This window comes from Mytilus trossulus, chromosome 3 (genome assembly GCF_036588685.1).
Source record: "Mytilus trossulus isolate FHL-02 chromosome 3, PNRI_Mtr1.1.1.hap1, whole genome shotgun sequence".
Lineage (NCBI taxonomy): Eukaryota > Metazoa > Mollusca > Bivalvia > Mytilida > Mytilidae > Mytilus > Mytilus trossulus.
In genome coordinates, this window is record NC_086375.1 from 36,096,313 (window position 1) to 36,110,010 (window position 13,698).

Sequence of the window (13,698 nt, forward strand, 5' to 3'; positions counted from 1 at the left end):
GATTCAGTTTATAGACCTTCTTTCAAAAAAGCACGATTAATAGAAAACAATCTCATTTTTTTCAGTCATGGCTGGTATTGAGCTATGTCAATGTTGTCTCAGAGAAAAGAAAGCTGAGGTTGCTTAACTATGGTGTAGTGACTGTAGTGAGGCCGTTTGCCAAAGTTGTGGAAAAGCTCACAGACGATTTACCGATGCACATCATATTATTTTGTTATCAGATGCTCCCGCTTGTAGAAAAGAAATACCCAAAAATTGTACTTTACATGAGAATAAAAAACTTATCCTGTTCTGCGTAGGACATGATAAGTTGATATGTCAAGAATGTTTATTAGAAAGTCATGGAAAATGCAATAAGTTGTTGGAAATAGAAAAAGCTTCAGAGGGCATCAAAGGGAGTGCTACAATTAATGATATGAAAGAAAGAATGAAGAAGTTGACGAGTGTTCTTGAAAAGATTCAAATCTAAAATGACCAGCAACTGTCAAAAAATAGTAAATCAAAAGAGAGTACGGTTGACCATATGAAAGAATTCCTCCAGCGTTTCAAATATCACTTACTACAAATTGAAAATGACCAGAACGTAAAATAGATAAACATACTACAGACAAAATAAAACAGTTTATGCACTTAAGGAAAGACCTACAAGAAAATATGGACTGGTGTACGTTAGAAAATAGTTCCTCAGAATTTAATATATATTCCATGCAGTAAATCATCTCGATACCATACTAGTATCAAGTGAGAAGCAGGTCGAAAAGATGAAAAATGATGTGATAACAATACCTTTGGATGTTTTACCTCCTGAAGGTACGAAATTCATTGATAACATTTTTCAAGAACTACACGATAAAACAAAGTTAAAAACCATGCCTGTCATCACCATTTTGCCAAGGGAGTACAAACAGTCCAATACCAAAGTGGACCGAGCGAGCCAACCACCACCTAGGCCAAATCAGGAGCTCACATCAGACAATAATTCTATGTTTGGTGCATGTTGTTTCACTGAAGACGGTCGTTTGGTTGTTGAGGAATTATTTCTTTCTAATCACCGAAGTCCATTTAGATATTGCCTCCGATTATTCGATTTTCAAACTAGTCAGTCTGAAGAGATATTGGTCTTTACTAGGTACGATAGAAAGTACCTTTATAGAGGCTCAATATGCATGTATAATAAAACATTAGTTCTACTGGCGTCAGATCAGGATATAAAAGGAATTATGGTTATTGATATTAAACTTCATAAAATCTGCAGAACAATTTACCCACAGCGCTCCAATGGTCTTGGTATGGTCAAAGAAATACAATGGATATCGTGTAAAGGAGGGCAAATATACATATTGTCTGAGTCTAATAATAGTATTAGGCTATGTTCCATTGACTTTAATGGTTACATTTTATCTGAATGTAATCTGCCCCTTTCTGTAGCTTATATTGATTTTGACGGTTTGAATAGGTTTTATTACACAGACAATCGAGCAAATGATATTCATTGCATTTCAATTGACAGAGAATGGACCACTTCAAAGTGCTATTCAAGTCTTGATTTAAACGAGTGTTGTCAAATATTGCATATGTGCGATGACGAGATACTACTCCTCGAGTCAGATACAAAAACAGTGTATAAACTAGATATAAAATCCCAACATCGGTCGATTTTGATTCAGTACCATATTGTAAATAAGCCGATGTATTTCAACTCAAAATGCCATATTGATGGATGGTGGAAAACGTATAAGAATTTTCCCGTTTTAACTTTCTTTGCAATGTTAGGGACAGCAGTGTTATTTCACAATCATAGTTTGATAAAATATTATATCTAATTTAAATGTTCGTTTATGTTTATTGAATAAAATAGAAAATATCACACATATATTGTTATGCAAGAAAAAACTATAAAGAATATGGAGTATCCATCCATAACACAAAACAGTACATGCACAGCAAAAAAAAAATCCACACAAAATGCAGAGGAACAGCAATCAAATTGTGTTTGCATTTGATTGCTGTTCTTTATTTCGAATTCCAAGTGAGGCATTGAATACGGAGATGTTTGTCTGGTTTAGTATTCAAAGAAATTGTCAAGATGTATACATGAGGATATCTGAAATCCGATAAAAATCAACAATATATTACAGGAGTATGTGTCTTCCCGTAATCTTAAGGTGGCTCGGGACTATTCAACTGCGCATAATTTCACACATGAATTACAAAAGTATTTGTCGTAAATTCGATATATTTTTTAAAAAACATTTTAAATGATTAGAAGTGTTAAATCATTGTTTTTTTGTGTCTAATAGAATATTTTCGTTATTATTCGTATTTCTTAAAGGGTCAAAATGACATTTCACCCATTTCCCCCATTTTCCCGCCAAAATTTGGGATTTTAATCAAATTTTTTTTTTTCCTTATCGGTGACCCATGTTTTTTATTTGCTCATTCTTTGAAGCTATAGTTCAGATTTTTATATTACAGTGTGATAGAACGTTTTTTTGATATTCCAATGAAATATGTCAACACCACTATTATCCCTATCCTTTCATTGAAAAGTGGTATCTTTTACATACCTGTTTAAAAGTAAAATTTTGAGCTTAAATAGCCCGTGACCCCTATTTTTTTTCGACCAATTTGAATCACTTCCTGTAAAGAATAAAATAACAAAAAATACGGCACTTCTGATTAAAACTTCGAATAGGCCCGAACCACTTTAAAGACAAAATAATCTTTTTTCTTTTTAACTTGCAACCATTGGGTCTCGAAAATATTCGATTATGATTCGTTTGCTTTAACGTTAATGTTTGAAGGAAGCTGAGTGTGAATTTCTTAAGAAATAATGTTATTGGAGACCTGGTGGCCTTGTGCTGCTACTGCTGCTTTCCCATTCCCAAGATATATTCTAATACATTATAACTGCTTTTATCTATGTTGTTATACCAATCATATAAAAATCCATTTTTATAGAGTTACTTCTTATTATGAATGGAAATATTATTTTTTAAAAGAATTATACTTATTTTTTTTATAAAGAAGCCCCAAATCATAGATTTCCTCGAGTTGAGCAAAATATTGGCTACACAATTTTTTTTATATCACGATGTTTTAGTACAAGAAAGTAGTTTCCGATTTCTTTAAATAATAAACTATAATTTGCAACAAATATACAACCGACGACAACTATGAATTTTACATTTTTAGAGACAATATTTTAATTTAAGCAGAGTAGTGATTTCTTGCAAAATTTTCTTTACGTTTCGTTTTCTCATCCTGACTTTATGATTTTCAGTAACGATTAGATCGGTATATGTTACCACTTGTTTTTGTCAAAAAAAATCAAAGAATCTAATAGATGACATTCCATAGAGAGTTCAGATAATTCAATTTATGAGTGTCCTTGATATTAAGATTAAAAATCATACAAAAGTGTTGATATATACTTTACACATGTACACGATTTGTTTATTGTCTATGCTTTTTTTTGTGGATTATATTGATTCATATTCTTTTGTATTGATTCGACTTTTTTTATTATGAAGTACAAAATTCTTTCAGAATTTAAAACAGATTTGATCTATGTTGGCAATAACAGCTTCTTTAATATCATCGAAAGGTTAGTTTGGGTTAGTAGATGTGGTGTATGATATACATTGTCTCGTAGAAACAATTGTATATGCATGTCATTTAACTTTAATTGGTTCGAAGATTTGCATTTACATTTATGAACAATCCTTTAAGATTCTCATATTGTTTCATACATGTTTTATTAAGTATATTATTATCTTAAAACAATTGACCCGAAAAACATAATTTACAATCGTTTTGTCAAAACTAAATGTATAACCTATACATCTATAAAGTAATTATTCGGTTTTAAAATATCAAAGTCATTATTATGGTGTTAAGTAAATATTTGGCAATGCAATGAAATAGATTATTAAAACATGGATATGGTAAACCTAATATGGACTTATTAAAGGAATAAAACAGAAAACGTTCTACTTTGAAAGTAAGTATAACATTGCTTTTTTTCAGAGTAAAGAATAAAAACAACAGTAGTATATCGCTTTTCAAAATTCATAAAACGATTGAGAAGAAACACATTCGGGTTACAAACTAAAACGGAGGGAAACGTATCAAATATAACAAACAACAACACAATAAATACACAATACCGAAAGTTACCCAGTCACGGAAAAGCGACAAATACCAAAGTGCCATTCATGATATTGAATAAGTCGAAAATATACTTGCATTGCAAAAAAAAAGAAGAGAAAACTGCCAAAAGAAAAAACAATATGTTATATAGACTTAGAAACAAACCAAACGAAGTAAGGGGAGACTAGTTCAACCTTGGGCATTAAAGCATTTAATTTGCATGCAGTATTCCAAACCCATTTATTGAAAAGCTAAGTTTGCTAGGTTTTTTTTTAACACCGGCACTCTCAAATTAAAACAAATAGCATGTTACAAACCATTTATAGTATGCTCTGCAGGAGTCTGTAAAAAATGTAAACAATATGTTATTAGTTTAATGCGTCTGACGTGCTTTTCTTGTTTAACCTTCACCACGAACTCTCAAAGCCGAATGTAAATGAGTGAATACGGGCAATGATTGCATTGTCTAGTCTTCAAATGAGCATGCAGGAAGATTGTTTCGTCAATAGTGTCCCATTCTTCCCGCAAAACTGGTCTCTACGCTACATTTATATTATGTTCAACACGACTGTCATACAATTTGGGTTTCAACGTACGACGACAGTCGGAGATTCTGACTGTGTTGAGGACATTACCAGTCTTAACTTTATTTTCTCGTGCATATGGATGTCATTTAACTTTGGAACAGTACTGCATCTATTTTAATCTAGAATGAAACCATTCTTATATTGTTTCAAACAAATTATCTTTTAAAAACCAGATGACTAAAAACATACATTTAATAATCTAGCAGACAGATATTAATTTAAAGTTTATACATCAATAAAATAATAGTGTTCCATTCTTCCTACAAAACCGATTTCAACGTATACGTTACATGAAATGTTATGTTCGACTCCTATGTCATTATAATTGTTTTTCAAAGTACACCAATAGAGGTAATATATGAGCCAGTCAATGCGAAAAGGTAAAAAACGAAAAATTTACGAAATTCTAAAAAGTGTGCATAATTATTGGTAGTAGACTTGTTGTTTATAAAACACACATTTACTTTTCCTTATATCATCAAGCTGTGAGCTACACGTACTGCAAGTGTTGAGACCCCCCTTACTTTTATCAAGATTTTTAATGAATTATTTCATATATTTCAATCAATTTGAAAGTACAGTTTAAATGGCTTGATTTGCTAATTGATAATGTTAACCCTGGTAGCAGTGGGGATAAGGATCTCGCTTACGATGCGGATATCAATGTAATCAAACCGGGCAACGGTTCGAATTCCGTGCAACTTATGTTGATTTATATAATATTAAATAACATAACTTAAATTTCAATTTCTAAAACACAAGATGTCATAGTTTTTGTATTTTCCCTCATGTTTTTAATGTTGTCTTACATTCTTTAAACCTGTAGAACTGACGGAAATTATTGACTTTTGTCTCTGTAGTGACGTAAATTGTTAAGTTTCTGGTCGATATAGCATTAGTCCGGGGCACAAATGATTTACACTTGCTCAAATACCAAAAATTCAGATATTTCTACGTCTTTTTCTGTTTTAGTTGACAAATTCGGGATAGAGTTGACAATCTTATGAATGTTTACATTATGTTATATTTTTTCGGGTGAAATCGTTTTTCAAAAATACTATAACAAACTTTCATAACGTATTAATGTGTCCTTGACAGGAACCAAATATCTTTCTTAACATAAAACAAAATTGAAAATAAGAATATATATGGTAGAATTGAGGATGAGAAAACTTATCGTCATTTAATAAACAAAGTAGATGTAAGCCGCTAAAGGCCACATTGCAGCCTTTAAAAATAAAAATAAAACGTTTCATATACTCATCTATAAAAAGCCGTAACATGGAAACATGCAAAACAATTAAAATTAGAAACATTGAATGACATACTTCTGATTTGGAAAAGTGCCATATCAAAATATGACATGTCTACAAATGTATCTAATTGATTAACCTCCTCCTTAATTTGTACAGAAGTTCAATAGTATAAGATATAAACAAACTATAAAAATCGTTAAAGCACGATAAATGATGATTCTATTTCAGTTATGGCTAGTGTTGAGCTATGCCAATGTTGTCTAAGAGAAAACGAAGAAGAAGTAGCAGATCTTTGGTGCAATGAATGCAGTGAAGCTGTTTGACGCAATTGCGGTAAAGCTCACCGAAGATTTGCTGTTGCTCATGATGTTATATCGATAGAAAATGCATCCGCTTGTAGAAAAGCAATACCAAAATACTGTCTGTTTCATGATAATAAATTGTTTATTCTGTTTTGTGTTGGACATGATCAGTTAATTTGTCATGAATGTTTATCAGAGAGTCATAGAACTTGTGATAAAATATTGGAAATAGAAAAGGCTGCCGATGGTGTCAAAGACAGTGCTGCATTAAACGACATGAAGGAGAGAATGATAAAATTAGCAAGTATTCTCAAAAATGCACAAACTGAAAATGAGCAGCAGTTGTCTAAATTTAGAACAGAAAAAGAAGTCTCAAATGACCATTTAAAAAAAATCCGCAAGTGTTTTGAAGATCACTTAGTACAAATTGAACATAATATAAACACAAACTACGAAAACATAGTAAAACAAAATAAAAACAACGAAGGGCAGTTATCATATTTAAAACAAACCATTGAAGAAAATGTTGACTGGTTATGTATGCTAGAAAGTTATTCCTCTGAAAGCAACATATTTTGTGCAGTAAAACATATTGATTCCATGCATGTATCCAGTGAGAAGCAAGTCAATGAGATAAAAAAAGACTTCGCAACATTATCGGTGCATACCCTGCATCCTGAAGTTATAAAATACATTGATATCTTTTTTCAAGAATTGAACGACAAATCAAAATTAAAAACTGAGCCGGTTATCACCGGTTCGACAAATGACTGCAAACAATCCCAAATCAAAGTAGAAAGAGCGCTTCAGAGTCCACCTCCTCGATTTCAAGAGCTAATGGCGGGTGACAAATCGACATTTGATTCATTTTGTTTCACTGAAGACAACCGTATCGTTGTTCTGGAAATCCTTCGTTCTCGAAATCAATATAGTGCGCAAATCAATACCTGTCTCAAAATATTTGATTTGCAAACTAATAAGTCTACAGAGATTAAGTTATCAAAGCCCAAAGATAACTTAAAACTTGGAAATTGTTGCTCAATTTGCATGTATGATGCTAAACACGTTCTAATAGCGGCAGACAAGGATATACAAGGGATCATGGTAGTTGACATGCAACTTCAAAGACATTGCAGAACTATTTATCCGAATCACTCCAAAGGTCTAGGTAGTTTCAAAAACATACATTGGATATCATGTACAGGAGGAAAAATATTTATTTTGGCAGAATCTAGGAATGGTGTATGGTTATGTCTGATTGATTTTAACGGTACGATTTTATCAGAACTTGATCTTCCAGCCACCGTAGCTGCTATGGATTATGACGGTTTATTTACCTTTTTTTACACAGACAGACGATTCAATGACATATTTTGCATTTCAATTGACAAAGAATCGACATCAAAGTGCTATTCAAGTCTTGATTTAAAAGCGGGTTGTAACATACTGTATATTTCCGGAAATGAACTGTTACTGCTCGAGGAAGGCACAAATACAGTATATAAACTAGACTTCAAAACTCAACGTCGATCTATTTTGATCCAAAACGAGATTTTAAAGTATCCGAGTCATTTTAACATGAGCTTGAAGTTTAGAAAATATGGCATAACGATGGATGAAGGGAAACGTATAAGAATTTTCACATTTTAATATTTATTCAATTAAATTTTTACGATTGTTGTGTTGTTACAATATTTTTTTTCTTGAAGCGTTACACACTGAAGAGTTATACATCGACTACTTTACAGTCATGTATAAATGCTGAGCGGTCGTATTGGTCAGAGATTTAATTTTTCAGGGCTTAACTGAAAGTTTTTATATTTATTTCAGATATATCAAATAAATACCCGTTACAACAGATTATGCTAAATTCGTTTAGCTACATGTATCAAGGCAAGACTGACACTGACTTTATGTGTCTTGTATTTTTAAGAACAGTTCTTGTTACGTTGAATATATTTAATTTTTGACAGGTATTTTAGTAGTATGGATACTAATTGACTTTTATTTGTTTTTAAGATGACAATTTTCCCCTCCGGGTTAGTTAAAGCTGTCGATTCTATCTTGAACACATGAAGAACAAAGTATGAAAAAACATACTCTGTAGAAAATCACAGATATACGTCACGTTTACATGCAGTCAAATCTTTTCTATGTCAATTACAAATGAATCGAATACCCATATGACTATAAATGAAATAATGTTTTCAATGATGAAATATTTTGTTTATATAAAACCATAAACTCATGCCGTTTACCATTCATACCAAAGCGAACAAAGAGTGAGTGCAAAGACATGAAGGGAACATTTATCAACAAAACCCTTTGAACTATTACAATTTGTTAAAGCCTTATCACAGTTGATGCAGTTGTAATATATATTCTTGCTAAAGATTCAGTGAAAACAGAACGCATCATTGTTCATATAAATTTAAGAAAGGTGGAAATGTCAAAGAGAAAACAACCAGAATAAAGAGCAATAACAGTCGAAGGACAGACCGGAGGTGGTCCTCGCCTGGCTCCTTTATAAAATTATGTACTTGTTAAATGACAATCAAACGTCAAACTTAACTCCAAAACATATAAATAAACTAAAATTACAAAAAAACATACAAGACTTAGAAAGGCAAAAGACTCCTATCTTTGGACAGGCGCAAAAACCCGGTAGTGTTGAACATGTTTTGTGTGTAATTATTCGGCTATGACAACGCCACCGACAGTGACTTCTATATGTCGACGGTAACAACGACTGTAGAATATTATAAAACGACGGCATACAGTTAACTGTCATATAAAGAGGAAAAGTAAAAACTAGAATCGTCACTATCGTGTAGAGTTAAAATTCATTCTCTTTATTACGCATTTTTGGTAATTTCAGTAGTATCATTCTCGATATTTGATCAATTTAATTATTAATGTTTACAAATCGTTCCGTTCATGGACTCAGAGGAAAATTATGAAAATAATAACATCAATCGAAATTCTTACTATAGCAAAAACACCAATTTTTACAAACTCGCTCATTTAAGATATTATTGTTAACTCCTAAGTAAACAAACCGATGAATCTATTCAAGAGTTAATCTTAAAATGAGGGTACTTTCTCTAAAAATGAGGGTACTTTTTATATGGCCTCCCAAATACCGTTTCGATCCCTAACATCACTGAAGAGACATTTATTGTCGAAATCCGGATATGGTGTACTAAAGAAATATTGACACCGAATGTTTGTGGCACAACATCCTGTCCACAAGTTAACAATTTTTTTTTTTTCTGTGACGTATTAAATTTATATTAAGATCCATTTTGTTACATCTTGTGATCAATTTTATTTGGCAATCGCCAATGGCAGTCAGCAGGGTTAAAGAACATCAGTTGTCTACCTGTTAGTCAAATGCGTTTTGTTTAAATATACTTTTTCACTCTTTTGGTCTTTTGGAAAATGTTGTTTGTGCTGTTTTTAGACCCTTCTACAACGAAATTTGTTTGACATGCACACGTATAAAAATTGCGGTTTTTATCCAACGCAGTCATAGGTTTGAACGTAGTTTTCAATTTAGACTCGTTTATATATATATATGTATAGATATAGAAGAAATGTTTAAAAGACAGATTGTATATCGAAAGGAAAATATCTATCATCTTGTGTAACTGGACAATTCTCCCTCATCATGAGATGAATACTCATGTTTTATTGCAAGTTCAGTACTAACTGACTATCAATGCACCATTGTCGAATTGGGACAAAAAATATAACAATTTTGTCAACGGATTTTTTTTCTCCATCCGTTAGTCTTCCGTTCTTGCTATCCACAGCTTTACGTACTTGTGATTTGGAATTAAAAAAACGGATATGTCCCTTTAATAAAACATGAAAAGTATCTTGTAAAACTAATTCAAAGGCTTAAGTTAATTACTTCTCCCTTTATCTTTGTATATGTACATTTTTTTCACACAAATGCATTGGATTGATGAAGCAGAATTTTTTTTTTTAACATAAAGACGTCAATATCATTTATTTTCACTCAGACCAGATCAAGTATTGTAATTTACTTGCATAGAAAATATGGTATCGTAAATTTTTAACTATTATTCAGTCATTACGTCTGCTGTCAGAACCGAAGTATTTCCAATTCAGTAGCCAGTTCTTTGATACTGGCATGAAAATATAGATATAGACAATGACATAAGATTGACTTGACATATTAACGATATAAGGATGAGGCTTAGAAACAGGGAAAGGAGAGGCTGCGCCGAGCTTTGTCCCTGTTTCGGGCCGAATCCTATACCGTTGATATGTCAAGTCAAAGCACTATTATTGTCTTTATTTTGCAATCTAGAAAAAAATGTCAATTGTTGTTTAATGTGTTAATGTTATTTATTTGATTTAACCATTGGGGAAATCCCCCTTAAAAGGCCTCATATCAGGTGGAGAAATATACAAAAGAGATGATTTCAGCTATCTAATTGTGAACTTTCCATGTGCAAGTAGCAACATTCCAGCAGCACCTGCATACAGTGTATATATCTTCCTATTGATAAGATTGCCTGCATTTCCTATCCAGATTTTATTGATAGAGGGTTGTTGCTCACAAGGAAATCAAGAGTTCAAAATGGTGAAGTTGAAATCAGTTCTTCGTATCTTTTACGGACGCCATCACGAGTTGGTTACCCGTTATGAACTAACCGTTTCAAAAATGATATTGGATATGTTTCTTACGTCATGACTACTATCCCCTTCCCTTTCATAAATGTGACCTACCGTATTAGACTATTTATACAGGATTTGTTATCTCATAAGCAACACAACGGGTGCCACATGTGGAGCTTATCCTTCAGGAGCACTTGGGATCACCCCTAGTTTTTGGTGGGGTTCGTGTTGTTTATTCTTTAGTTTTTGATGTTGTGTCATGTGAACTATTGTTTGTATGTTTGTCATTTTCATTTTTAGCCATGGCGTTGCCAGTTTATTTTCGATTTTTGAGTTTGACTGTCCTTCTGATATCTTTCGTCTCCCTTTGTCTACAACTACGAGTACTCGCAGATCTGTAATTAGTGACTGTTTTTGTAAGGATATACAAGTACCAGGCCTTTTCCTATGTCATTTGGTCTCATTTTTTTTTTTTATACCAGGCATATATTACCTTAACTTTATTAGCCTTTGATTACTAATTATCCCACTGGGTTGATGCCACAATTGATGGACTTTTCGTCCGCGAGGGTATTACCAGCCATGTAGTCAGCATTTCGTTGTTGACATGAGTATCAATCATGTGGTCATTTATATTACTTTTTGTAAAAGAAAGAATAATTCGAAATTCGAAGGATTTTCTTAGCCGTATTTGGCACAACTGTTTGGAGTTTGGGGTCATCAATACTCTTTAACTTTATACTAGTTTGGCTTTCTATCTTTTTTTTTTTATCTGGGCGTCTTTTGTAGACGAAACGCGCGTCTAGCGAAACAAATTATAAGCCTGGTACAATAACTATAATGAAAGTACTCTCATTCACAAGAATACCACACCTCCTTTCATATAGTTACTGTCGTATAGTTAGGAAAAAGGAAAATAGTTGCACCTTAAAGTGTTGTTATACATTCTGTTTAATATCCTAAATTTTATCATTTTGTATTCACTCGATTTCATCAAACTGCAGACAAACATGACTTTTATTTTTCACGATAGATTTGAAATGAAAAACTTGAACAAACAAAAACAATAATGATTTACACTTTTAATGATGGTTTTGTAAAACATGGAAGATGTTTCTATTAGACACCTATCCATGCATTTTTTTTTAAATTTAGGGCATGTGAAACTTCAAAAACAAATAACTAAAACGATTTTTTGTTTTGTTTTATAAATAAAATTCCTAGGCTCATAATAGAGTACTCCTGACGATCGTGTATTTGTTTTTACATTTGTTTAGATTATGACACATTGCTGAGAGGGTTATTTTTAACAAATGATTGTTACAAGTCAAAAATATGACCATTGTTTTTTTTCATTCGATTGAGGTGTTTGAGTATTGATTTTGCAAATGATAAATGAACTTTCGTGTGAAGTTTCCCTAGAGATCGTTATTTTTAATTTTTGTCTTGTAAAGCACATCGACGCCACTCTAATAAAAAGTTGACTTTAACAAGATACTGTGAAGCCATGTATGGGCTAACCAACAAGGCTTTTTTTTTATAAAATTGACAGTATCTATTTGTGTGCACCGCATGTGCATTACGAAAATAGAATCCGCTTTAAATATTTTGTAGGCTGAAATATTTTAAACTAACAAAAAATGATATAATTGATATTCATACTGCGCCCAATAAACATGGCATACGTTAATCTTAAGGATGTTAATATGTAGCATATTTAGAAGATGTTATTCTTCAGAGGCTTTGAAATGTTTCATACGTACTTCTGCATTATAAAAAATCGATTGCAAAAAGGTACTTCATTTCATTATTTATCCATTTTGTCAACCAAAACGACACCATGTAGACGTAAATTAATACATAGATTAACAACTCCTGGTCGTTTTGAAACTATATTTCGTTGAGTTAGGCACTTTATATACAATATTTTATCTTATTCAAAGTTGTTAACTCCGGTTCATCGGTTGTTGTGTGAGAAAAATATGTTTCCAAGTTATAACGTTATATGATAGACTGTTCCAAAGTTGGAAAATGTAATCTTGAAATATATGACTTGATAAAATAGCTGTAAGCGTGTGAAATATTTGGGTGCTTTGGCGATGAATTATCACGCGGAAGTGACATAAAATGGCAGACCATTGTGAAGATGGTAAAATTGATTTAATTCAGAAAAGGATAAGTAGTATAAATACATACGAAAAGGTAAGGGTACTATAAATGAATATCAGATTTACCTTCTAGTGCACGTTTTTTATGCATCTTTTTAATTAAAGTGTTCCCCTCACATTTGCGCAGTGCAGTTTGTGAGGATCTATCAATAATTCTAATGATTAAGGTCACAGCATAAAGAAAGCCATCGGCGATTTAGCGAACAGGAAAATATTGAATCAATAGCAGCATATTTCTAAAGATGAAATTTTTTTTGGGTAATTTCTTGTACACGTGTTGCATAGTCAAGATAATAAACAAAATAATTTTCAACTTTTGTTTTCAACTTGAAGAACCATATGTCTTTAAATATATTGTTTAAAATAACATCATATTTAACAGTAAAAAACAGTCTTCTTTTTTAAACTTTTCATATTTTGATTTTAAATGATGGATGTTTTTATTGACACTAAATTTTAACATTGTTACGTATGAATCGCCCCATTTTTATTTTGGCTTTTCTCTAAGAAGAAGCATATATGTCTTTAAATATATTGTTAAAAATAACATTATATTTTACAGTAAAAAAGAGTCTTCTTTTTA

General features: G+C 31.9%; 1 protein-coding gene across 1 annotated transcript in view; it reads left to right on the plus strand.

Annotated features, from left to right (window-relative positions):
- Positions 1–761: 761 nt before the first annotated feature.
- Positions 762–13,698, plus strand: part of LOC134710732 (uncharacterized) — a 48,764-nt gene continuing 35,827 nt past the window's right edge. Inside the window, exons 1-2 of the mRNA XM_063571124.1 lie at positions 762–1,017; positions 6,494–6,601. Of these exons, the coding sequence (XP_063427194.1) occupies positions 762–1,017; positions 6,494–6,601 (364 nt within the window). The remainder of the gene's footprint in view (positions 1,018–6,493; positions 6,602–13,698) is intronic.